This window comes from Zonotrichia albicollis, chromosome 3 (assembly GCF_047830755.1).
Source record: "Zonotrichia albicollis isolate bZonAlb1 chromosome 3, bZonAlb1.hap1, whole genome shotgun sequence".
NCBI lineage: Eukaryota > Metazoa > Chordata > Aves > Passeriformes > Passerellidae > Zonotrichia > Zonotrichia albicollis.
In genome coordinates this window covers 30,125,578-30,152,481 of record NC_133821.1, presented here as the reverse complement: position 1 = coordinate 30,152,481, position 26,904 = coordinate 30,125,578, and the positions used below count along the sequence as shown (strand labels likewise).

The following is a 26,904-nucleotide window of genomic DNA, read 5'->3' as shown; positions in this document are numbered from 1 at the left end:
CTCAGGAGCAAAGTCAGCAATATGAGACTTCTCTGTCTCTAAGGCAGCCTGGGACACAAACATGGGGAAGTAGCAGTTTTCCACTCCAAGTTTCTTGATCTCTGCATCAAAGAAGTCTTTGATGGCTTCCCAAATAGCATGAGCCCAAGGACGAAGAATGTAACAGCCACTGACATCGTAGTATTCAATCATCTCTGATTTTGTGATCACCTTGCAAAAGATTAATCAGAGGCTGAAGTTTCAGTTTGTGCACAGAGAACATTCAGTAATTCAAGTGTGTGTCATGCAACTCAAGAGAATCTCCTACTTAAAACCGCTCAAATTGTTAGCAGCTAAGATATAATTTAGGGTAATTTGTGTTACCTAGAGAAGGTTAACCAGGAACACTAAGCTTAATAATAGGTCTGAATACTGTAAACACTTAACTAAAACTGAATTTCATGAACCCAAGTAAGAGACTATAGCTGCTTTCCAGGAACAAAAAAACCTGCACTTGTGTAAGAAATGTCTCTAGCTCATGTCAGAAGAGACTTTTATTTCTTGGAGTACAGGCAAAAATTATACTACTGACAGGAAATGTACACCACTGAGAGCTACTTGCAGTCTCTCATAACAAGACTAATCAAAACTAATCATCTCAACCTGGCTTGTTTTCAATCTCACAAGCCAGCAAAATTGTTAAGTATCAACAGATATTCGCTTCTGTTATGCATCACCTGGAGCTGAAATAAAACTTTCAAGTCTGTGAAATTCCTGTAATTTCAACTAAGTTTTTTACTCTTAACAAAAGAGGAATTCAGGTATGAAACAAGGAAACCATATGTATTATATTTAATAAGGTTGGGTGGTTAACACTCACCCTTTTTACAGCTTAATAAATTTATTCAGGTCTTCACTCCAAGGCATTTCTATTTAAGACCATGATAACATAAGACATAGAAAAGAGCAAATACTTTGCATTGTAATGAAAAAAAAAAAAAGAAACTCAAACAGAAAGATGCAAATCCCAAACACAAATTGATTTATAACAAAATGAAACAATCAAATCAAACTGATGTGCACTTACCTGAGAGAACCACTCTGAAAGATTTTCTTCTTTTTTAGCTTCTAGACCCAGCCTATGGTATGACAAAAGAACCATTCAGCATTTAGCCAAGAAACTTATCCTAACCCTTTTCTTTCTCTTCTCTTTTGGGGCAGGAGGTATGGAATAATAAGGTGGAAGAGAATGTTTTAGTTTTACATCAAAAGGCTAAGTTTTGGCTGGTGGGAGTTGCTAGTATTTCCTTATGCTAACAAGAATATTAATATTAAATATTTAATGAACAGTTCCAATTATTTAGTATGGTTTGAATACTTCCAATTCTCACTATGGCTGTATCAAAGAACCTCACAGCAACACATTAAAAAACCCAACTACCAGTAAGCAGTCCAGTAAGAACCTAAGATTAACCAAACCTGTGTGTAAGCTGTTTTACTCTTTATTTTAAACATTTCCTACCTAGCCAGTAGCTAAAATTTCAGGAAAGACCTGCAACTCAATTCACCATTCATGTGAATGGTCAGTCACACTGTTTGAGACAGCAAACTGACCCTACCTCAAAATAAGGACAACCAAAAAACCTACAGGATTCTAAAGAAGGTTAAACTCACCAGATTCAAATGATAGAACACAACAGTAAAGGTTTTACATCTCTACAAACAGAGAGGTTTTCAAGGAGGGAAATGCATTTTGTCTGGCATTATTTCTATACAAAATAACCACATCTCTTGTCTCTAATATATTGTTTATGTATATGAAACAGTAAATACATAGTGATGCATAATACATGCTGTAAAAAGACCTCTAAACTTTCAGCAAGACACAGCAGCATATTTACAGAAGCAAATAATAAGCACAAAAAATTCCCAGTGACAGTAACAATACAGGATGCTGAGGCACAACTGACACTAAGTAAACTTTGGTAACTTGCTTTTGGCTCAATCCTGAAGATGAAAATCAATACAGTTATTTTACAAATGTCCCCACCTTCAAGTGAAATGAGAAATGTATCACACTCTAAATCTGAGCAGAGGTAGACAGTTGATGGTTCTATCCAATAAGATTAGAGATTGCATCTTTACCTGGTTTGTTTCTTCGGGCCTTGGCCCTCTCCTGATCCATCTGAGGAGCGCTCATTCCCACTCTGTCCTTGCAAAGGTTCTTTTTTGGGGCCATCATTATGCTTCTGTTGCTTACTCTGCTTTTCAGACTTGTTCTCCTTCTCTTTCTTCTTTTTGTCTTTGTCATCTACACCACTAGCAGACACTGGTTTATAGTCAACTCCTGCAACAGACTTATACTGGGCCTTCAATTGAAGAAGTTCTTTAACAGCCACATCTATCTTTTCCTTGAAGAAAAAAAGTAGAAAATTATAGAGAAATCACTGGAATAATATAGCTCTATATAAAAAAAAAAAAAAAAATCTATATGGCTTTATGGACATTCACTGACCTTTGGCAGAAAAATCTGCATAAGCCAGTACTTACTTTAATGTGCTTACATTTTATAGGATCATACCTGACAGCATATTTAATTTAAAAAGAATGTTTCAGATCTCAGAATTCAAATGCTGCCTATTTTAAAGGTGGAAATTTTTTTACATTTTGAATTCCCATAATCACACTGAATTTCAAAGATTAAATACATAGATTTAAATACATATATTACATTTCTACACTACAGTGTATATGTTATTACCTTGTCTGCTTTTTCTGCTTTTAATTTCCTAACTTCATCTCCTTGAAGAGCTACTTTGCTAAACAGGGCTTTAGCTTCAGGAGTGTCTGGACCACTGGGTAACGTGTTTGATGTCTGAGGCAAAGTCCCCTGAGCTGCTAGTGGTTGTCCTGGCTTGTACTCCTGCCCAGTCTTTTCCTTGTAGTCAGCTTTCAGAGAAAGGAGGAGTTTTACTGCTTGGTCTACTTGATCCTGTGTAGAGGACAAATAGCAAGATTTACTGGTGAGAATTAAAGAGAGAACTGGCCAGAAGCATTGATTACCAGGCTATGAAACCAACCTAAACAACCAACAAAAAAGCCCCCCAAAACCAACCCAACACCAAAACTAATTTTGCAAGGTGGAAATACAGGCAGAAACCCCCCTGCCCCCCAGAAGCACCTAAAAAGCTGCAGGTTTGTCTTGTGTTCTTTTCCACAACCACCACTGAATCTGTCTCATTTGGAAAGGTTTGGCTATTGCTGCAGCACACGGGATAGTTGAACAGTCACTCGTCCAAAATACAGCAAGGGATAGTAAAATACATTAAACACTTCTGCAGGGTCAATATCTGCCATGCTCGTGCCTATTCACCTAGATATGAGAGGTTAAGTTTGACTTTGTATATCTGAGTCAGGAAAGTATCCAGCACCAGAACAGTTCTGCTTGGCATTATCAGAGCATGCATGACCTGGACATAGGGGAGGCTTGATCACTACTTGGTGAAAGATTTCCCCCCAGTGGCCAAATGTGATTACAATTGTAATTGCTCACTCTAACGCCCGTTGTACCTTGGAAGCTTTCTCTGCCTTGAGTCTGCGAACCACTTCCCCTTGCTCAGCTACAGTATCATAAAGTGCTTTGCCATCCACTAAGCTACAGCTTGCCAAGTTACTGCAGCAGACAGGAGATGGAAGTGCAGTGGAAGATAGACAAGGAGGCGTTGAGGGTGGATTTCCAGGCTTGTACTCTTGACCTGTCTTTTGTTTATATTCTGCTTTTACGTTTAAAAGAATTTTCACAGCCTCATCTATTTGTTCCTGAAGCAAGAGAGAAGAAACAGCAGTTGCAGATAAGGGTAGAAATAAGGGTAGAGGTGTAACACAATAGCTGAGATAACACAAATTACTGGAATGGCACTAACACAGCTGTTGCAATAAAACTTCTAGAGCTATCCTGTGAGTATAAGCTGTTATTACTAAGTTCTGTAGTAAAACTTTTTAGCCAGAATACCTACAAGTCGTATACCAAAGGACCAAATCAGGTAGTGTAGGTAAGGGCTGATTTCTGTGCCATAAAAGCCTCCCATTTAGGTGACTTAGTCCTCTCCAGTTATAGCAGTCCATGAGCTGCACACTGGAGAGCAGCAGCAAATATACAGACTCTGAATAAATAATGGTTCTTTGGTCATGATCAGGTAATTCCCAAATTTATTGCTGCCATTCTGCCTCCAAGTTACAGCCCTTCTTTCGAGTTACTGCCTATATTCTGCTTCACTTATCTTGTATGACTAAAAAAGAACTTATTTATTTTCCATGCACTAACACATAACTCATGCAGCCAGCCATATCATCAGCTCAAGAGAATTTGGGAAAGCACTTCATGGAACTAGCTTAGAAATTCTGCTCCTCAAATTTCACAAAACCTGCCATTGGGTTTTAGCCTAAAATGAAGACACTGTTCCACTCAGAAGTATGCACAGGTAGAACACCTTTGAAGCTTTCTCCGATTTGAGCTTGCGGACCACATCTCCTTGGTGAGCTACTCTGCTGTACAGAGCCTTGCTGTCTACTGGACATGGGGATGGAGGAGTGGGAACAGGAGAACACTGAGGAGGGACAAAGGCCACAGGTGGGCTTCCAGGCTTGTACTCCTGGCCTGTCTGTCGTTTGTATTCTGCCTTTAGGGATAAAAGGACTTCCACAGCAGCACCTATCTCATCCTGAAAGAAGAAAGGAAGGGACAGAAAGAAGGAGGAACAAAGATATAGAAACATAAGATTCTCAAGAATACCATAAATACTTTCATTAAAAGACCTGCAGTTTATGTGCACCTATTCAGTTTTTTAAGTACTTAGTGGAGTTATTCAGAGAAGTTTTCTCTACTAATTTCCTATTTTAACAAAGTAGCTCCTCTTAAGGGATGTACAACCCTAACTGTCCTAAGTAAAATTGTAACAATGAATTAATTTAAGTTTTCTCATTTATTTCGATTTTATAGTGCCATCAAGATACTACTACTATCAACATTATTTAACCACTGGGCAAACTATGTTATTTTCCTTCTCTTCTTGCGCTGCATTAAAAAGAAAAAAAATAACACAGCTAATAGTAGCTATGTTTGCTATGTACAGTTACAGACAGGAAGAGTCTCAAAAACATCTGTGGCATTCGGATCTTTCTGGTTTTGGAGCTTTGTTTCAAGGTCTAAACAGCAACAATTCAATCCTGTGAAGTCACATAATTTGACCATACTGAGTTAAAGAAATGAAGAATTGCCAAGGCATTTAAATCCCAAGGACTTGATTTGGATAGTTAATCAACTCTTGCTGTTGGGTAAATTTGGTCCATGTTTCAGAGCACCAGCCCAAGAAATATGGGAATTCACCAATACAAACTTGGTCATACAAAACTAACTGAAGAAATGAGTTTTGGAAAACACAAGTCTTGACAGAACAGAGTCCAGTCCAAATGATGACTACTACAAAATCTCTGGATCCATAAGCACCCATTCACCTCCACAGAGAGAGAACAATGGGCTATGCAAACTCAGACAAAACCACAGGATTATTTTGATCCTCACCTTAGATGCTTTCTCAGCTTTCAGTTTTCGGACCACTTCTCCTTGTTCTGCTACTTTATCATACAGGGCTTTACTGTCCAAGGTACCAGGGGTCTCAGGTTTTGATGACTGTGCAGTTCCAGATACTGGAGGATTTCCTGGCTTATACTCCTGGCCTGTCTTCTCCTTGTATTCTGCCTTCAAGGCCAGCAGTTGTTTCACAGCTTTATCAATATCTTCCTTTGCTGCCTTCTTAGCTTTCAAGTCACGAACTACATCACCCTGTGCAGCCACCTTGCTGTAGATGATCAAGTGACCTTCAGATGACTCAGCACAGGCTGGAGTAGAGGTATGACCAACAGCTGGAGCAGATTTTCCTTTTACAGCTGAACTTGCCTTAAAAAAAAAAAAAAAGCCAAGTATTCAGCATGTAATCTCGTACAGAAAGAGATGTGTATAGTATACACACACACACACATTTTATGGTACTTTCCTAAACCACTAGTTTACCTCTTTCTTTGCAGTTTCAGCTTTGGTCTTCTCTTTGGACCCAGATGTTGGCATTTCTTTAGTGTGTCCATCGGGGATGTAAATCAAAATACACGGGGCATCTTTACAGCTGTATGGACTATAAAAAGATTTATAGAAAACACAACAGTAAAGGAAATAAAAGATAAATATGAAACATTTATTGAAACAAATGGGCCACTCTTTCTAAAAGATGCTTTCACACAACTGCAAGTTTATCTCTGATATACAGCTGTAATTATCTACATTTCCATAACTGGGGATCTGCAATGATTCCTCTTACATGCGCCCAATAGCTTGCTAAGAAAGTGTTACAATTAAGTAGCATGTGCATACCCTAACTGGAAAAATGCCTGTTTTATCCTGTAGCACCGCTATTTAATTTCTATACTCCAAGTCACAACAAAACCATGACCTCATTACCAAATCCAGGTTAGCTGGACCTCAAGTACCACATACTTGGCTTAAGACAGTTTGAAGAGGCAGGAATAGAATAAAAAAATAAAAGCCATGCCAGTCCACAGAGACATTCCTCACAAAGATCATGGTAATGAGTAAATATTTGCAGATGACATTACTCTTACCAATGTGTGTGTGTGAAAACACTAAAACACAACAAGCTAAAGCAAATTCTGTGAAGTCTGTTTAGGCCATTCTCAGGTAACTTACCTCACTGGCTCATAGGGCTGATCACAAATATAGAACCCTCTCCTCTGAAGCTGTATGATGTCTCCTTTTTTTAACTCCTTAAGACATGGATCACCCAGCATCAGTTCTTCTTGCTGTAAGTATTAAAAGAAATCAGTCCACGTCAAAGGAACAGCAAGAAATAGTGGTAGAAGGATAGTGGTGATTTCCTCCTTTTCAAAGAGTCAAAATGTTATGTAATTCCAATAACAGCAGAACACATACTAGCAAGAAGATGCCACATCATAAGAATGTATCAAGACAAAAACTCAAACTATTGTTTTCAGATGTGTAAAAGCCTGGTAACAACTGAGAATAAACAAGAGTCATATTTTAATTTTGAAATTATGACAGGTTACATGGAAACACAGAAACTAGATACACCAGCATAATTTATCTGTTTAACAAAAAAACAATTCTATTTTCAAAACCACAATTAGAAACAGTGTATTAAACAAAAAAAACCAAACAACATGAAGTTTTGTGGAATTAAAGGGGACAAAAATACAACTCACCTTGCTATTTCGGTTGATATATTGCTTGAAGTCTTCATCTTTACCTAGAACAGGCTTAGTGATCAGATGCTCATAATTAACACAGACAGTTGGGATGAGGGGTGCACGTGGAGTTTCTGCCAACCAAGTGATCTTAGTAGTTTTTTTGAAGTCCTTATTATCTAAGTTCAACTTGGCATTGATAGACACAATTTTTCCACTTGAATTTCTACAGGAAAAAAGAAATTATAATGGTATAGCCTAAATGATCAGTTCTGATTCAATACTGCAAAAACAAGTGTTCAGAGTTAATTTTGAAGAGTGAATCATAGAAAATGAAAGAGTGCACTCACTGCCATTTAAGTTCTCCATTGATTTTGTTGTCTTAAATATCAACATAGAGTAAAAAGCATGGGAAGAAAAATCTTTGCATATTTATGTTCTCTATCAGAGCTCACTCTATTCTGGCACGATCTCAACACAACCACTTCAAAAATACCGTGATGACATTAAATGGTCCCCTTCCCCACCTCAACAGCTGTGCAACTAAAACTGTGACAGGTTTAGTTTGTCAGTATGTAAAAGCAGTATTTGTTATGGGGTGAAAGTTGTTAACATTCCAGGTGGTTTTTTTCTGTCTGTCTGAAAGTGCTGTTTTACAGTGGCAATAGTGCCACAGAATCATGGAGAGAACTGGACATGCAGTATCAGGACTGACTAATGATTTCCAACCTGAATCTACAGCAATATACACTCTATGCTAACATGCAGTTTCATGGCATATTTCAAAGTAGATTTATAGACATAGACTCATAGAATGGACATATATTGCCAACCATTAACTCTTTACTGTTACAAGCTTCCTGTTAAAATAAAAGACAACAAAAAGCTGAAAAGCAAAAATAAATTTAATCTGCCACTGTACAGGTTACCTGTTTAATTTGGTAATGATGATATTGCCCCAATTTATGAACGTAACCACCTCTCCCTCCACCAGGGTCTCTGCATCTGCGCCCTCAATGAGGACTCTGGAGCTGTACCACACAGGCTTCAACCCAACATCAGCATTCTGTGAATAATGGTTTACATTTCAAAGACAACAGATGAAGACAGAAGATGGACTATAACAGTAATGCAAAGCTACAATGTTTTTCCACAGCTCCCTCCAGTTTCTTCTTTACAGGCAGTCTGCATTCCCCTGATAATTCACCCAAAAAATCCACTGACAGCATATTCCATTTCCATTGCAAGGCCCATGAATCTTTAGGATCTCAGAGGTAAACCCAAATTTTTTCTCAAGTTCCCATTTTGCTAAGCAAATTCCCTTCAAAACTAATTTCAGAACTCTAATTTCTGCTTTTTATAAGGTTATATATGGACCTTCTTTTAGCTGCATAGATTTGTAAAGACAGAAACCAGAACTACATCACTTATAAAATATTCAGCTTTAAAGTATCTCAACAATTGAGATAAACTTCTATTTTCTAAAAAGGCCGACAGCTGAGAGTTCAGACTTTCTCAGCTGGTCAGGAGTTTTCTATTTGTTTATTTAAGTCAGTATTTATTTCATTACATACTGGAGGAAGCATTTACTGGTACTATCAACGTTTTAATATGCTGGCTTGTATCTGACCAAACTTCAGTGTCTTTGAGCCTTGAAGAGTCACAGCTCTCACATCTGCTCAAAACCTGTTTCCTTGTTATCAGCCACGGGCAAGAGGGGAAACCCAATGCCCAACTCTCAGTTACAAGAAATGGCTACAGGAGCACTCAGAGCAACAAAATCAAAACAAAGAAATGAAGCAAAGCCTCAGCAAAATTCACCAATTTCTCAGTGTAAGTGTATATAAGTTAAGGGATGCTTTTAGTGACGCTTCAGCACAATTGACTCAAAGGAAAGTATCTTTGTTACTTGTAGCACCAAGAAAGAGTTGTATCAGTAACATACTTCCCTATTAAGGGATATTACTCTGTTTACTGAATACTAAAAGTATCAAATCAGCAAGTTCTTTAGCTTTTGATAAGAACTATTTGCTATACAAATTTAAAAGTCCTATTAAAAATCCAGAGATTGACAGAATCAACAAGTTAATATGTTACCTCTCCACATAAAACCTGATTTTATAAACCACTTAAAAAACACCTCACTGTTAATGGATAAAGAGTGTTTACTGTATTATACAGTAAACAGAGCTTGAATAAAATTTAATATTTAACCTCGTGAAAGTTAGCATCAAACAATAGGAAAACCAGCTTGAGTAGCATTCCAGACTTGTAATGACTCACTCTTCTGAAAACTCCCAGAGAGGCCTTTTAGAGCACCTTTTATATGCACTCCATGTATTTACAAAAAGAGTTTCCTCTTAAAAGAGCAAACATGTTTAGCAGTTACACAGTTTTTGACAATTTTGAGGCAAAACAAAAGTACCCCTTGGATAGATCTCTATCAGATTAGCTATCTGAGCAAGCTAAATGCAGGACTCCCCTTCCGGACTGTCTCATGCTAAGGTACTTCCCAACCTTACTGAGCTGCAGTACAAGAATATCAAGAGAGTAAAGCAAGAACCTTTGGGTGTTTAGCCACTTCTTTCATCTCCTCTTGAGCTTCAGGAATATTTACTGGGACCACTGCATCTTTCAGTAAAGCAGTATACCGAGGTGCTACTGGGTCTATAACCTACAGAAAACAAATAAGGTGCATCATGAGTATATGCCACTGACAAAAAAATGAGATGCTTTACAAAACAATCACCACAAAAAAAAAAAAAGGAATATTAACTGGTATTCTTTATGTTACTGCATTTTTTCAAAGTTTGCTTTAATGTCACTTTCATCCAAAGCTACAGAATAGTGAGAAAGTCGTGATAATACTTTACAATTTCCCATCTTTACTAAAATACTCTGAGTAAAAACTGGATTGGGTACTACTGACAGCAGAAGTAATCAAAATTATGACCCAATGCCTTTTGGTGAAGACACAAAAAATGTACTCTGATACAGTTTTACTGTGCACATAGGCTATTACATCTGAATTGCTTTTTCTCTAGTTAACTAAATTTAAAGCAATAATTTTTAAGTGGAGTTTGTTCTTTTTCCAGCAGCACAAGACCTGATCTCATACCCATTTTCCAGGCCAGTACTCTAGCAGAATCAGTGACAGAACTGGCCATAGTGGAGACACCAATCAAGTCTGCAATTTTATTACAGACACATCAGATACTATAATAAGGCAATACCATAAAATTTACTTCATTTGGATTTCTACAACATGAGTTTGGCAAGAAAGAGGTACCACTAGGATGTCTTCCTGTATTTTTATTGCCCATTATCAAACATAGCAGCTGTATTTTCTCTGAAATACTGGTTTGTCAAGCTGTTCAGAAGAAGCACTTAAATACCTAATTCAAGTAAAGCAGTCATCTAAGGCCAAAAGGAATATCCAGGATCTACCTGGGTAACGGGAAACTGACACAAAGGAAAGCACCTGCTTTTATTAATATGAAGTAATTTTTGCTCTCCTTGCAGGTTTATTCCTGCTCAAATGAAAAGCTACACAGCGATATATTTTTCTATATTTTTGAGAAAATTATTTCGCTTCTAATTACTTGACATTAGATAATAAAGTGATATGATGATATACTTTTAAGAAGACGTACTTTATTAGTTAGTAGTACCTGAAGTCAGGCACCTAAATGTTAGACATACACTTTGAAAAAAGACTTGTGTATGTATCTCAAAAAGCAGGGGTATTATATGATTTAATATCATAATTTTGATAGTTAAATGACCAGATTTTATGGTGTTATTACCAGGCTCTTTATTTTATTCATTAAAACTCGCAATCCCTCGTCAGGTGCTAAAAATTACAGGATCGCGTATAAAATATGAGTTGTCACACTGATAAAGTCTTTGAGCTCAGAATTACCCGTAAGCAGCCAACTGGTTTTTCTCATACTGCAGAGAGCTTTCAATCTGCACAGCCACATGTAAATAAAATTGGCTAATAAATATGGTGCTGTACAAGGAGCAGAGGTCTAAGAAACTCACTTTAAAAGTCAGTTTTAAAAAAAATGAGCCTTGACAGTCCATTGTGGATTCTTCCCCTCAAATCAGTTGTTAGTCATAAATATATTTATGCAGCAACAGAAAGAACCAATTCATAAACCTACGTGTATGTAGCAAATCAAATGCAAAATACATGAAGAATTGAAAGACACATGCCAGACAAGCAAAAACTATTTAAATGAACAGATCTGGGTACTATCTAAGCAAAACCAAGCAGGAATACCAATGCAAAATAACAGGTGTTTCCACAATCACACAAAATATGCAATCCTCATGAAAACAAATCGCCTTATTATAGTGTCCAAGCATCTGCTGCCAAAAAGCAACTCATCATGTTAAGATGCAATATTCCTGATTTGCCATTCAGTCAGAAACTCCAGCAGTGCTGGCTTGATCTCCCCAGGCAGAGCACACAGTGCGTTCTTCCTTTTGCCACAGAAAGGAAACGCGGCCAACGTGAACCAAATCGGGGAAAATTTGTGTTTATGTTGACAAATCAGCCAAACCAAAGGTGGGCAGCCTTTGAAAACTAGGAATAATGCATTTTCAGTGGGTTTGTAGAGCTCCTGTTATACAAGCAAGTGTGACTGTGCTATGAAGCTGCAAAATGATAGCTTATGCTATGTATGCTTACAGCACTGTAAGCTATATGCTAAGGTAAAAAGCATTAAGTAATACCTTCTTACAGATAGCTCGCAGCTTGAAAGCAGAAAAATGAAATGCAGTTTTCAGATCAGATTTACAGCATTAATACCATTATCCTTTCCCGTACTACTAAGGAAGGCAAGTAAGTACTGGCATAGGAGAACCAATAGGATTAGAGCTTCTTCAGGTTAGAAGGGGGGGACATTCCATTTTCCTGAGAGTGCGCCAAATGATGCAGCATACTGCAACTGCTACTTGTTGTGATAAGCACTCCAATGAACGCTGGATTCTCTACATATCCTAGAAAGAGGATATCAGGAGTAGCATCAAATCCGACTAAACACATACCTTTTTGTTAAAGGACCAGATTTTATCCCACTCCATATTCACAACAGATCGAGAGGAGCCCTGGATAAAAAAAACCCGAATCAACGCCACATTAATATAAATATTCTAGCTCTTAGACTAATTTAAAACAAAGTTCTTTAAACTGAAAACTCTCTATGGTTTGTTTTCATTAAAAACAGTTTTTGAGCTTGCAAAATAAACCTTCTCCAAGTAAGAAAACTGCAAGTCTGTTTTGCCAACACCTACTCACAGGTGCTACCATTGTTGAAGCAACAGATGTCAAAGTAGCAAAGCTTCAAAAGCAGAAACCTCCCAGTAACAAGTACATTAAGCGAAGCTTCACAAAAATTTGTGAAACTTATCGAGGGAGATTCAAAGAATGAGAAGAAAATACCTACCTGAGCAGCAATAAACTGTTTTAGCCCTTCAACTGTCATGCCCCTTCTCAGGACACCACGGACAGTGGGAAATCTTGGGTCATCCCTAGTGGAAAAAGGTATTCCATTAGTGCCATACACTAAATTCTCTAATTCTGCACTTATCAAGAACTTTACTAATACTGCTACACACAAAAGGCACAGCCTCCATGTATTTTACTCACTAAGCTCCCAGCTAGGTGAAAGCACCTAACTGAGATGACTGAGCTCTTATCCGTACCAAAAGTATGGTGAAGGTTAGGTCTCTCAAAAACTAGCAAGACAAAAGTTATGTCCCTATCCATTATTTCCCCTCCAAGGGCACCCAGAAAATGTTGCTGGAAAGAAGTGACAATGCTATCTCTTTATATAAGTGATAAAATTCTATGATTTTTTTTTCTCTTATATAAGAAATAAAAAGGCCTGATCTGCAATGTAACATTTGAATTTGGTGGGAACGTGAATCAAACCTTGCTGAGGACCTAACAGAGAGGCTCAGGGAAGGAAAGGTAAAGACCATCATAAAGATCAGCTACACCTCTAGGGAAAAAAATCAGGCAGGGACAAAAAAGGATAAATTTGGCTCTAGCCAAGTTGCTCCATGCATAAACTAGGAATCTAAGCTTCCAACTCAACTGACAACTAGACAGCTAGTCCACCAAATACTGTCTGCAGGAATCATATCAATCTGAAAAAATTAACAGAAAGAAGGAGGGTGAGGGCAGGTTGGAGAGAAGTGGGATGGATTTGACTAGATCAACAGGACCAGAAACACTTCAATCCAGGCCCTCTTCTGGCATTGTTTAGGAATGACTCCAATGACAACAACCAATGACTCAAGAGTGGAAAACATGTAAATACCACCCACAGCAAGAGCCAGAGTCCAAAAATAAGCTGCCTCATGTTTATTACAGACCATGAATATGTATGTACACAGCAACTGCAGAGTAGGAAACAGACACATTGTACATATATAAGCCAGTTTAATTAATCTATATGCTTTAATATTGTTTAAATATTCATTCAAACTATCCCAAAGCAAAAATGAATGTGCCAGTCGCAAGAATCTTAGGGAACCTACAGCCATGGAACATACCATCCATCCACAAGGCCTTCGTTGACAAACCAGGTGAGCTTTCTCTTGGAGAGCACAGTGTTGTTGAGGTTTAGCCTGCTATACTCCCATATATATGGTTTCCTTATACCCAGAGCCTCAATAATCCAGTAGAATTGTTCATCTCTGTCATGGTATTCAGTTGTTCTCAGTGCATGTGTGACACCTTCAATACTATCCACAATGGGGCAGGCAAAGTCGTATGTGGGATAAACACTGACAAAAAAGATCTTTAATTAGCAGGGTAGAACAAAACACTTTCCTCCCACTGAAACATTTAAACTCAGTGCAGTTTATATTCAAGCATTATAAATATTTCTAACCTATGATCCTGAAAACTTTCAGATCAAGACTAAAATAACACATACACAACTAATAGTCCACAGAAAGATCCAGAGGGCAATATAATTTTAAGATGAAGAAAGCCTTCAAGAAATGAACTGATAACAGCCTTAATATTCAAGTCTAAAAAAATAACCCTACACTGCTAACGTTTTTTCCAAACATATATAAGGACTAAAACTGAAATAATATTCACTGTTGACCACAATGGCCATCTCACAGGTTTTAAAAGTAATTTGCACAAGTTTCAGAAAGTCAAGAGACTCATCACATATTCTAGTTGAAAAATGCTAGCAAGTTCCAAGCATTAAAAGAAATTTACTAAGGAATTGTAAATGCAATTCCCGGAAAGAGCAAAAGCTACAGGCCACACAAGCAGAAAGTGGACATACTTGTAGGTACTTCCTGTCCGAGGGTGAGGCTGGTTTTTACAACGATAAAGAGTTGGATCCCTCATACATCCATTATTACTACTCATATCTATTTTTGCTCGTAGACAACAAGTTTGTCCATATTCTGTTCCCTTTTTCATTTCTTCCCACATTTGCAGATTCTTATTAACACCTAAGAACAACAAAAATACACCATTTTCTAAGGTATTAGGAAGCTGATACAGAATCAAGTTTTATTACTACAGTAAGAAAAATCAGAGTCATCCCCTCTTTGCACACTGGAATTCATTTTCACACATTTTACATTGTGAATTTTTTAAGTGATAATGAATGGTGATGAATTCATACGTACACAAGTTTACTGCCCTGGTCTAAATGTGTACTTAATCCATCCAGCCTTGTAGAGCAAAGCACTAAACACTTTCAAGTCCCTATAAGGACCTTGAAGATATGCAGATTAGTAATCTCACTCATATTTGTTAATAAAAATCAAGCTTTGATATCAAATCAAAAAGGTAAGAAAGCAAGACCAAAGCTTAAAATATCTTACAGTTATTTCTGTGTTTAGATTCCACTCTTTGCTCACGCTCTGCTTTCATTTGTTCTGCAGGAGTATCATCCACATAGGCCTTCCCTTCCAGAATTAGCTTCTCAGCATATTTCATTATCGTTTCAAAGTGATCTGAGGTATATGTAAATTGATCTGGTTTGATGTGCAGCATGGCAACATCTTCGAGAATAACCTGCCAAGTGTGAAAACGTACACTGTAATATTCAGCAAAGGTAGTTTTCTTACATCTTTATCCTCTTCCTGTAAGGTGTGGTGTTTTTAATGGTCCATTGTCCAGGAAGGATAAGGCATAAATAAGTATGAAAGAAAAGAGAGGCATGCACTTATCATTCTTTCACAGCCCATAATCACTCTGCTATCTTATCATACCTTTTCAAAGTCTTCTTTCTCTTTTTCTGGATTTGTGTCATCAAATCTCATAATAAGTTTTCCTTTGAAGTTAACTTGGTAGTGCTGATTTAGCAGGGCAGCTTTGGCATGACCAATATGCAGATATCTAAAAAGGAAATCAAAATATATATATATACACCAGAACTACTTCAGCTAGACTCTTTATTTGTGAGGGAAGGAGAAAGAATGGAAAGCAATACCTAAGTGTAACAAACAGCAAACCTAGGATATTTACTGAAATACTACACGTTTATGAAAACAGATTATGTTTCTTCTACCACAAATTTAGTAGTTGACAGTTAAAAATAACTAAAACTGTAAATTAGAGTGTTGCTATGGATATAAAGATTGGACTGCAATTATCTCCATTTTTACAGACTAACTTAAACCAACTGCTGATGATACCCAGGAGCAGTGACCAGATAATCTAAACCTACCACATTCACAAGAGTGGAATTTTCCAGCTGCTGCATATTTTTTAATATAAGCTATAAAGCTACTGACTAATTTAAACTAAATATAAATCCCCAAATCCACAAAATTAAAATCTCTTAAAAAAAGAGAGTAACATATCCCTGAAGAACAGCATTTTAAAACACCAGGATTAAGACACTAAAAACTACTAAAATAAGCCAAGAACAATATTTGTCATAGACATACACGTACATAATACATAATTCACAATATCTGAGTAAAGTTTATATTGGACTAATAGAGTAAGAAACTCAACCACAGAAGTCACATGATGCTGAACAGCCAGTTTAATGAACAAATACAATAGTGGAAATTTTATAGGCCATCAGGCAACTCCAAAAAGAAACAGAAAATGAAAAGCTGGCTGAAAAATTAGTTTACTATCCTGGCTCATCACATCTTCTCTGTGTGGTCTTTAAGGAGTTTGTGCTTTGGTATTCCGCACAATCTGGACCCCTGGCCCTCCATTATACATCTGGTGTCAAGTTTCCCCAAGGAAGGCTATCCCATACATCTTTCCTTTCTCAAATCTAATCTGCCTTGGGAAGCACTGAGTCCCTTGGCCCAGTTCATAAGGACTGCATGTCCACACCACAGCTCCTGCCAGGGCACACACATCCACTATCCATACAAATGTCATCCTCCTGTTTCTCCTCATCGCACTGCTGAGCTGCACAACACCATCTCGCAACTAAACTCCCTATTCCAAGTCCAGACAACAGCGCAATCAAGTACCCAGGAGAAGTGAACAAACAGCTCTAGTGGAGACAAAGCTTTAAACACTCATTTGGTTTAACAGCCTTGTCTGATAAGCTGATTACCATCCTCACCAAAATACTTAAAAAAAAAACCCCAACAAAATAGAACCTTGGCAAAGTATTCATGTTTCTTACCCACTTGCTTCAGGAGGAAACCTCACAATGACCTTTCCCATCTCTGCGCCAGGAAGTTCAACAAACTTCCCAACATCTGCTTTCTTTTCCTTCTCTGTTGCCTTGAAAACAGACATAATTACAGATTGTATTAGCAGTAAAATCGGATATAAAACTCTAGATAACAACTGCTGTATCAAATTCTCCTTTCAAACCTACAAGCTGCCATACTGGACTCCAAATTCATCTCTTCACAACTTTCACGTAACTCAGAACTTCAAATAAAGATTAATTCTAGAGTTTTAAGTTATTTTGTCTTCAAATCTGGTCCAGGACTGAAAAGTTGTCTAATTTATTCCATAGAAGAAAACAATTGCTAGTTAAGGTTTGTATCTTAGTGTTCTTAACCTGAACATGATAAACAAATTCAGTCAACTTTCAGTCAAGAACAATCTTTGCAGGTTCATAAAGATCTCAAACTTGTCTTTAGAAAAAGCAAACAATATAGCTAAAGAGCAGTGCTGATTAAAAGAAGAGGTGCCATATTTCCACAATTCCACCTACACACTGGACTAGACAACTCATACCTTTTTTAATTTGAAAGCAACAGCTTTAGCTGTAAACAGGAGTTTACAAAAGTTTAGCCCACTGTACAACTGCTTACTTTCAGTATTTAATTCTCTAACTTAAAAACAAAGAATTCTTGCAGTGTATTCACAGAAATAACGCTACTCTCTCCAGAAGGCCTGAGTAAATCTTACCATTTTAACCTTTGTTGTGCCAGCAGCCCACTTGGCTCCTACAGACTGGAAAGCACGTTGTACCTCAAGGAAGCTGTACCACCGCTTTGCATGCACAGGAGCTTTGTTTTGTTCTAACTGCTCTTGCCATGTACCATTATCTGTTAGAAAACAAAGAAGTTTTCAAACTATTAAACTATAAAAATAAAATTATTTTTATCAACAGCAGCTTTTCAGATTGCTCTTAAGAGCAGCAACACTAAAAAAACACCAAATGCTGCTAGCTTTTAATCCTAATTATTCCCTTTACTTTCAAGTGGAATTGGGTGATACTGAATGGTACATTGTCACCTATCACCTTTAGATATAGAGGTAAGAGAAAATAAAAACCAAATCCGTGAAAACAGATCATCAAAGCTTCTTTAACTTCTAAAGGGTATTTTGCACAGTAACATCTACCTCTTTTAATAATTCAAAGTAAACACCAAAGAAATTTCCACTGCTAAGATAATGTCACAGAAAGGTCAATGCATATAATTTTATGTTGCACATTTTCATATTGAGGCAACAGGTAATAAAAGATGTTCTTGCAATTATTAGCACAAAAGATATTAGAAAAAGTTCCACCTAGGGATTACAGCTCATAAATTTCCAAATATAGCAACAATTTAAAAAATTAAAATCTAGGATTTCCTAAGCTACACTACTGCCATCACTAGGGATGCACAGGTCACAGCAGTGTGCATGACAGTAGACAGTGTTCATAGAGCTAGAAGTCACTACTAGCATCCACAAAAAAAGAAAAATTGGGGATTCCTGTTGTATATTGATTGAGTATAAAAATATTGATATTGCAAGCCAGTGAAACAGAGAATATAAACCAATACCTTTTAGTACAGCCCAGACACACAAATCTGCAAGACTCAGAGAGTTTCCCACCAAGTAGGTCCGTAGAGACAGACAGTGGTTGAGTTCTTGGATGGCTGAAGGGAACTGGCTGGCAGTGGATAACTTTGTAGCACTGAACTCCAGCCAGTGGTCAATCTTGTTTGAAGGGACAAAAGACAGTTAAAGTTACTAATGGAATGAGAATTAAGCTCATTAAATAACTGAATAATACACAATTGATCTAACAGCTGAACAGAAGATATTAACAGGAACATTAGAATTAAATATATCAGATCATAACATATGTTGAAGGAATATTTAAAATAAATTATACTGAAAAATTCACCAAGAACAATACTAAACAATGAAATTTAATTTCTTCCTTCAGCATGAATCCAAATTGCTGAAAACATCAACTTCACTTAAGTTATTTCCATTGGTAAAATAATAAGCAGTTCTCAGGTACTCCCTTATCACAAGAGTATATAAAAATCACCACTCTCCTTTAGCTATTTACACATCATATTTGTGACCTACTTCCTCTTCCTGGTGCTGCTGCTGGTTAGTACACCATTTTCCCCTCAGTCCCTATTTTCTCTTCCTCATCTTTTAGATTTGAAGAAATCAAACCCCTGATCTTCACAAGTCCTATTCCCCACTCCTGCAAAAGTCTTTTCCATCTATCTTTGTACATAAACACAAAAAATATTAAGAATTAGGCTATTTAATAATGTAGCCCTGTATATAAACTGAATCCCTCAGTCCTGCAAGAGACTAAGTGTCTTTTCTCTGGTCCTATTTCATGTGTAACTGTTCTGCAAACTGCAACGGGAATCCTTCCAATGTTCAAGCCAACGTGGCAGGCACAGATGTAATTACAACCTCCACAGAATTCAGTTCAGTCATTTGCAGTTGCACGCCAAAATATGTGCACCACAAACGCAGCTGTCCCTGCACTTCTCCAAGCACAGTATTATTTTGGAAAGAGGCAGAAGTGAAAATAAGTATTGTACCAGCCCTGAAAGTGTGTTTGCTAAGGTCTGGGTTTAACTTAAAGGATTTGGACAGAAATTTTAAATAGCCACAAGATAACTTACAACTTTTTAATGCCTCACAGGCAAAGTAGTAAGACAACACTTCCCTTAAGACCAGCTATGAGAGCAGAAGAGTGATTGAAGAGTGATTACCACTGGCTTCACTGAATCAAATCCTTCAGTTCCTCCCCAAATTTCAGGAGTAAATTTCAATTTGTCTGCTAGTTTCAGTTATCAATTTAAAATTCAGCATATGATTGATTATCCTGAGCTAGACCCAGGAAGAAATCAGGGTCAGAGTTTTGTCTCTCATACACAGTAAAAGCTACTTCAGGATTTCAATGCCACACAGTGTTCCTTGGTGTTACACTGAAGTGTTACAGGACAGCAATTGATGGCAACAGAGCTGAGGGAAGTGAGTAGGGAAAATTCATGTTTTACCTTACAACTTGAATTATTTTATATTAGCAAACTGTCTGCTTAGGAGTTGCTGTTGCAGCAGTGGGCAAGGGCAACCCTTCCAAAGCTCAGATTGCTTAGTCTTTATACAGTTTTCTTAGGCTTTATATTTCTTTATATGAAGGAGGAAGCTTACCAAAGCAAACCCCTCAGCATCCCACATAGCTGGAACCTCAGTCTAACAGTAAAATGCAGAACAATAGACACAAGGTAAAAAGAAAAACCCAAACCCCCCCTGCCCCCAAACTTAGAACATGCCAAAAGACAAAAAGGGAAAAGGAAAAAAAACCCAAGAGACAAGAGAGTGATTCAAGGCCAAGGTGGACAGGGCTTTGAGCAGACTGGTCTAATGGAAAGTATCCCCACCCATGGGAAATAGATGGTCTTTGGGGTTGGAAATAGATGGTCTTTGGGGTCCTTTCCAACCCAAACCATGTTATGATTCTGTGATTCCTTCTCACCTCAGTGTGTTCCAACAGATTTGAGCCATACAACCCAGCAGAGACAGCAACTCGAGCCAGGTACCGAGCTATTGAATTCACATCAGAAAATGAAACTTGCCTAAAAAAAAGATAGGGGCAAGGCAAAGGTAAATTACTACCTCCAGTCAGTTCAACTTTAATTGCATATACATAGTTGAAACATGGGCAAAGCAAACACAAAATAACTTTCAGGCGAGCCAACCAGGTCACTAAAGTAGAAAAACAAAAATAAAATAAACCTAGCACAGGAATAAATAAGTCCTTGCTTTTCTATCACCAGATGGAATAATAACCTTCTAAATGTGCGAGAATTTAGTTTAAGCTGAAAATGAGAAAATAAGACTGATTATTCTTTCAAATACTAAAACTCTCTCCACAGCTGACAGAATTCATAAGTATAACCCAAGCTACAGATTTTCCAGATTATAAGGAGCTAATCAATATCTGTTTTCTTTTCATAAAAGAAGGGTAACTTTGAAGAGGATTCCTAGTGAATCAACAGAATTGAGAGGTCTTCATCATGGTTTTAAGGGCTAGCATCAGGGGAAAAAAATCCGTGTTCATTTGTTACTTACTTTACTCAATTCACACTTCACAGAAACCATCCCCTGGTGAACAAACTTCCCTGCCTGTACCTGTTTTTTACCCAGTCTTCTCCAGATAACAGACTAATTTGAATTTGTTGTCCCCGTTCCGCTTATGAAAGCCCTCAACAGATCTGCAGAAGAAGGGCTCTCCAAAGGGAGTACTCCTTTGTTTTCATGTCCCTTTTCTACATTACATACAGTGTCAAAAGAAGCTGTACACTGTCAAAAATCTAGCTTCCAGTTCATCTAAGATAAATTAATATTTGCTAAAGTGCTTTGGAAGAAAGATGCATCCAGAAACATCAGTTCTCCAGATAATACTCATCTCTACTCTACAGTCCTACACAGATGCAGGTTGCAAAAACAGAGCTCCAGTTGCTTCTAAAACAAGCACTGATATCAACAAAAGGAGTCCCTGTGGTTTATTTTTACATTTGCCCCATTTAATAGACTGAATGCTATACTCCAACTTGTCCAACCAAGGTCCCACTGTCATTGTTCTCTATTTCCTTTTTTACCTACTGCATCCTTTATAAAATTAAAAGAATTGTGATAGCCCTCAAGGCTGCCAAAAATCAACAAAAGTTCTGAAAATAATACAGAATGTACTTGATATATTAACAATTAAAATGTGTCCCATTTTCAGTACAAATGGACCAGCCAGTCTCATTAGGCTAATTGCAGTACAACCTAAGGAATACAGTTCATTGGGGGGGGGGGGGGTTTGGTTTGCTTGTTTTTAATTTTGTTTGCTTTCCAAGCATCTAGGATCCAGTATATATATAGAAGATCCATAAAATGTAACTAAAACCCAAAGTCACAGTAGGATGTTTAAATTATCTCCTACTGTGTAATTGAAAATGTATCCTATTCTAATTTCCCACTATCAGATTTTAAGGAAGCTTTTATAAACTGAGAAAAACAAATAATTTCCAATACATTTTCACTTGTAAAGTCTGTGAAATGCACTTTTATTGTTTTCTCTAATTCATATCAAAACAAATACCCCTTGATTACTCAAGCAAAACTGAATACATGTATGAAAAGGGAAAATATTACTCTGATTAAATCTTCTTATGCTTTAAAAGTTATTTTCTTCAGGAAAAACAAAGTACTCCCACCCAAACATCACTAATTGACCTCTTTGAAAAAGTTATAAAAAACTTTTTGCATCCAGTGCTTGCCAACTCCAGGGCTAAGTAAGGAAGGATGAACAGGGAAAATGCAATGTTACAGGCAAAGAGTAGCTATTGAGAGCGACATGAAATGCCCCATAGTTAAACACCAGGGCAAATGTTCAAGAAGACAAGATGCAAAAAAGGGACCAAAAAATAATAGCAAACACATAATACAAAAAACCCAAAAGACAAATTATTTCCAACCATAATAAATCAATGTTGAATCGATTTGCTAAAAGCTTTTGCTTGATCTGCCTAGGAAGAATAACTACTCTGAAATGTGCATGTGCTCAGCACACAAAAGCTGTACTGCAGCTTGTTTTGACAAGACACAGGTACACCAAAACTCTCCATAAAGCCATCAGCAGTTAGCAGAGTAGTTTGCTTAGGAGCTGTTACTGCAAGAAGTTTTGAAGCTAAGTCTTCAAAAATAACCTTTAAAATAAAAATCATCATCTCAAATGAGCGATAAACCTTTTAGGTAGCTGGCTGACAGCTAAGTTTCAGCTAGTTAGCTAAAAAGTTTGTCACCAGATTTTAACTGAGCTGCAAAACCAAACATAGAAGAATCACAAATAAAATGTTCTTTCTTGTTCAAGTGAAGTCATTAGAACTAATGGAATCTAAAAAAAAAAAAATCAAAATCTGAAACATCTAAAGTGATTTTCACAACATGCCAAACAAGATGCTTCAGCAGAAATGATGCCATGAAATCCATTTAGCAAAAGCATTAGTTGAGATACGAGTTCAGCTGATGCCTCTCACATTACAGATATACTTTTAACAGGCTTTAAGGCAGAGAATCAATTTTCAAAATTATTACAACCAAGCAAGGGAAAATTAATGCAATACTGAGGTCTGGAAAAACTTCTTGAACATAAGCCAATTCAAGGGATGAGAGGACACTAACACACAAAATTTCTATCTGATGGGCCCGTGATTCTAGACATTATCTACCCAGGGCCAAAGTGCAGAAAAAGTGTGTTTGCTTTACATTTCTGACAAGTTCCATTACAGCCAAAATGAGTGGTTTTGCAATGCAGTAGGAAGAAGGCATGGCAACACTAAATTATTTAATGAAAGAAATATTATTTTAAAGCAAATTATATACCTTAAATATATTGTGTCACAGGAGCACATATATGTATAAACACACATATATATATGTATATATTTTTATATATATATATATATATATATATATATATATATATATATATATATATATATATATATATATCCATACACTGCCCAAACAGTCAAAGTAAAACAAAATCCAAACCTGACTAAGGCTACTTAAGGGGAAAATTTTCTCCTGCAAGTAAAAAATACCCAATTACCTTTCTGTTATGTAAGCTGTATCCCACATGTGCAAAACACACACTGAAGATTATTAAAGCTGCACCAATTAAATCCCAATATAACCTGCCATATTTCTCTCTCTTTCATTCAAATCACAAATACAGTGCCATCACCAGGCACAGCAAAAGACAACATACAATATCAGATTCTGCAAGAACCCCTATGTGAGTTCAGGTCTAACATTTTAAACAGAAACAGTATTTGCAACCAGTAAAACAACCATGACTGAAGGCTGAATCTTCCTGTGCTTTGATTTTCTGCAAACATACGTACATAGTGACAAGTTTATTACCTAAGGTTAGAAGACATGGAAATGCTCAGTTAGTGTTAATTTATGCAGAGCAAGTCAGTAACTGCAATACAAGAAGATATATGTTGCTTCTATAGCCATTCTAGAGACAAGCAGGTATTCCAGTCTATGATGAACTGGTGGCTCTAACAGCATCTTCTACTGAATTAGCTCACAAAATGAGAGTTTGAAAGCAAGTCTGTGAACAATAGATTCCCCCCAATCTTAAAAAAAAAAATCAGCATTCAAAGACTACAGTTATAATCAGTAATTCCAAATTCATCATCATGTTACCATACTTTAGGTTACAAGTGCAATGCTTATATGTACAAATATGCTCCTAACTGCAGATACTAAATGCTAGAGTTTCCACTAATATGTCAGGCAGCAGGATCTCTCCTCTTGATATATATCCAGATGTCTTACCTCATATGGAATTGAAGATGACAATGCAGCTTCTCAAAACTAAGTTTTAGTCCTGCATTTCTGATAGGCATTTGATCTTAGTCAGACTGTAAAATCTATCTTCGTGTCCCAACCTTGAAGTTATCCATTCCAATGGCACAGTATTTTTAGAAGGACAGACAATAGAATACTACAAAAATTTCCAATATTCTTTCAACAGTGTGCAGCTGGATACACTGAATAGCACTACACAGATAATTAGCACTTTCCTGACATAACATCATGCCTTTGCTTATACACACACATGAGGGAGCCTAAAATGATGCCCTCTAAACATTCAAATTTCAGTCCATCACACATGTACAAGCCCAAGGAATCTTATATTATCAAACCTCTCTAATATAAAACAGCCTTTCTGTTGGTAACCCATGGCACCATACAAAGTCCTAAACAGTAAAGTGACTGGTACAGCATAAATATTGTACATAGGTACATGTAAATAAAAAGTTTTTTCCATAAAGATCTAGTTCAGAATATGCTGTAAAAGTTTTGCCTCTTTGCTAGAGACATCAGTAATGCAGTGATTAATAAAACTGTGGTGTTTTTCTTTTCCTTCTACCTCAAAAGGTTACTGTCAATGCTACAACCATGTGATTTTTAAAACTGCTGACCCAAAGGTAGAAGGAGAGACGCAAAGTCACTTACTCAGACACAGAGAGGATGGTTTCTTTGCCTTCTTGCACTGAAATTTCAACATCATTCTTCACATGCTCCACCGTCAGCAGAGCTCCTTGAAAATACAAGAGAAAAAGATACTGAACTTCCTTCCAGGAGAGATACATTTCATAGTTACAACCAACCACTTACATCTCCTATCCACTAGGACCAGGTGACTGAAGTGATTCCTTCAAGTGAGAATGCCCAGGGAAAGAAAAAAAACAATATTCAGTCTCATATGCAAAAGGCTTCTTCTTGGCAATCCTTACAGCCTCAAATTGATAATGTCCAGCACACAGTGATCTGCAGTGAGCTCAGCAAGGGTCAGCTGCGATACATTTTTGCTTCCTAAGGGTATGGTAAAAATTAGTCCTGTCCCCCAGTATGTGAGGAGAATGTAATCAAAAAGCTCTTAATTATTGAACAATATTACTAATGTAATCCATTCCAGCCCTAACACATCCATCAAAGGAGATCAATTACTGAACATACCAGCACTTTCATATATATCAGATCAAGGATGAGACTATTTTTAACCTGATTTAAAGTTTATGAAAAGATTAGCCATTCAAAACCAAAAAACTTTATCCATGTAAAAGCACAGGAAGCTTACACAGGTTCTCAAAGTAGTTCACCAGTGACAGTAAAAAATGGTCTGCAGAAAGAAAATAATTACTGAGGTTTTTAGGCTACACCATTGACTGGAAGACAGCTCTGTCCACATTCCAAGAGGGTTGATGCAAAACCTGCTCTGATCTTGAGGCTCTACAGCACGACACAGCAGCTCAAACAAAGCACCGAGCTCACTTGGCTGCGTTTCTGCATTGGCTCTGCTCCAGGCTCATCCTGCTGAGCATAGGCAGAGGAGCTTGTGTTCTCTAACTTTGCTCAGAGGCACGTACAAAGGCAGCAAGCTTTTGCACAGGCAAAACAGGAACTGTACTCTAGGTCTGGAAAGCCACCTAACCTGTTAAAGTCTCCACAGCATGCTGTGCACTTTACCTTCCTTGAACAACACTCGAGCTACCAAGGCAGATGATACCAGAAGCTATTAATACACTGGCCTAAATACAAACCACTGGAGCTAGGAATTCCCTAGCTCTCACCTCTGCTCAGCTGAAAACCCTTCTTGTGGCATTAAGAGTAAGTCAAGGTTCTTCTTCTCATCCCTCAGCTATCCATCTGTGAAATTCAGGGTGACATCCCTTATGCAATACGTTAGTAAGACACGTAAGTATTTTAATAACATGCACGGAAACGCTTTGAAAATAACAAGTATTACGTGCACCAAGCTATGTAATTAATACTGATGACATTAAAAACTACTACACTTTTCTTGCACGGCAGACACAATGAAGAGTATGAAGCAGGGATGAAGTATCAAGCTTGTCTCCTTGATATAAATGTTTCATCTGTAATATGCAACATTTCTGACACAAACATGCAAGCTCTTGAAATTAACCTCCAGTGCCACACACCAGCTGTCAAACAAAATAAGTATCCAAAGCCCCTAAACCTGATGTAAATCATAATTCATATTGCATCATTTTCTTTTTTGGCAAATCAGTATAAACAAGTCTTAGGAGAAATGTTATTTAAAACATACACGTTTTTATACCTTGAATCAGTAATCATGCAAGTTGTATTCAGCTCTGAAATCCATTTGGGAATAACAGCAAGAAAAATAAAAAACTACGATGAAGAACAGGAAGAAAATTTATTTTGAACAGCTACAACGAAATGGAGAAATTTTATGGAACACATACAAAAGATCGTTTCCAGATGGGTGGAAGTGCAATGAAGGAGGTTCTCACATTTTTAAAGGCAAAATAACCTCGAAGGGCAGAGAGCATCTGAGAACTTTCAGCCAGTTCCCCAGAGGGGAA

The 26,904-nt window shown here is 37.2% G+C and overlaps 1 protein-coding gene across 6 annotated transcripts in view; it reads right to left on the bottom strand.

Annotated features, from left to right (window-relative positions):
• Window positions 1-26,904, bottom strand: part of EPRS1 (glutamyl-prolyl-tRNA synthetase 1) — a 37,487-nt gene that overhangs the window by 10,008 nt on the left and 575 nt on the right. Inside the window, exons 2-25 of one of the 6 annotated variants that reach the window (XM_005482999.4) lie at window positions 25,007-25,091; window positions 20,460-20,559; window positions 18,505-18,661; window positions 17,639-17,778; window positions 16,899-16,999; window positions 15,511-15,637; window positions 15,121-15,313; window positions 14,571-14,742; window positions 13,819-14,052; window positions 12,705-12,789; window positions 12,307-12,366; window positions 11,992-12,012; window positions 9,815-9,925; window positions 8,181-8,317; window positions 7,270-7,477; window positions 6,737-6,849; window positions 6,050-6,167; window positions 5,561-5,935; window positions 4,470-4,700; window positions 3,550-3,798; window positions 2,741-2,971; window positions 2,125-2,390; window positions 1,067-1,118; window positions 1-210 (exon numbers count right to left, since the gene is read on the bottom strand). In XM_005482999.4, coding sequence (XP_005483056.2) covers window positions 1-210; window positions 1,067-1,118; window positions 2,125-2,390; window positions 2,741-2,971; window positions 3,550-3,798; window positions 4,470-4,700; window positions 5,561-5,935; window positions 6,050-6,167; window positions 6,737-6,849; window positions 7,270-7,477; window positions 8,181-8,317; window positions 9,815-9,925; window positions 11,992-12,012; window positions 12,307-12,366; window positions 12,705-12,789; window positions 13,819-14,052; window positions 14,571-14,742; window positions 15,121-15,313; window positions 15,511-15,637; window positions 16,899-16,999; window positions 17,639-17,778; window positions 18,505-18,661; window positions 20,460-20,559; window positions 25,007-25,091 — 3,776 coding nt within the window. The remainder of the gene's footprint in view (window positions 211-1,066; window positions 1,119-2,124; window positions 2,391-2,740; window positions 2,972-3,549; window positions 3,799-4,469; window positions 4,701-5,560; window positions 5,936-6,049; window positions 6,168-6,736; window positions 6,850-7,269; window positions 7,478-8,180; window positions 8,318-9,814; window positions 9,926-11,991; window positions 12,013-12,306; window positions 12,367-12,704; window positions 12,790-13,818; window positions 14,053-14,570; window positions 14,743-15,120; window positions 15,314-15,510; window positions 15,638-16,898; window positions 17,000-17,638; window positions 17,779-18,504; window positions 18,662-20,459; window positions 20,560-25,006; window positions 25,092-26,904) is intronic. The other 5 variants (XM_005483001.4, XM_005483000.4, XM_014264395.3 and 2 more) reach the window with 5 other exon arrangements.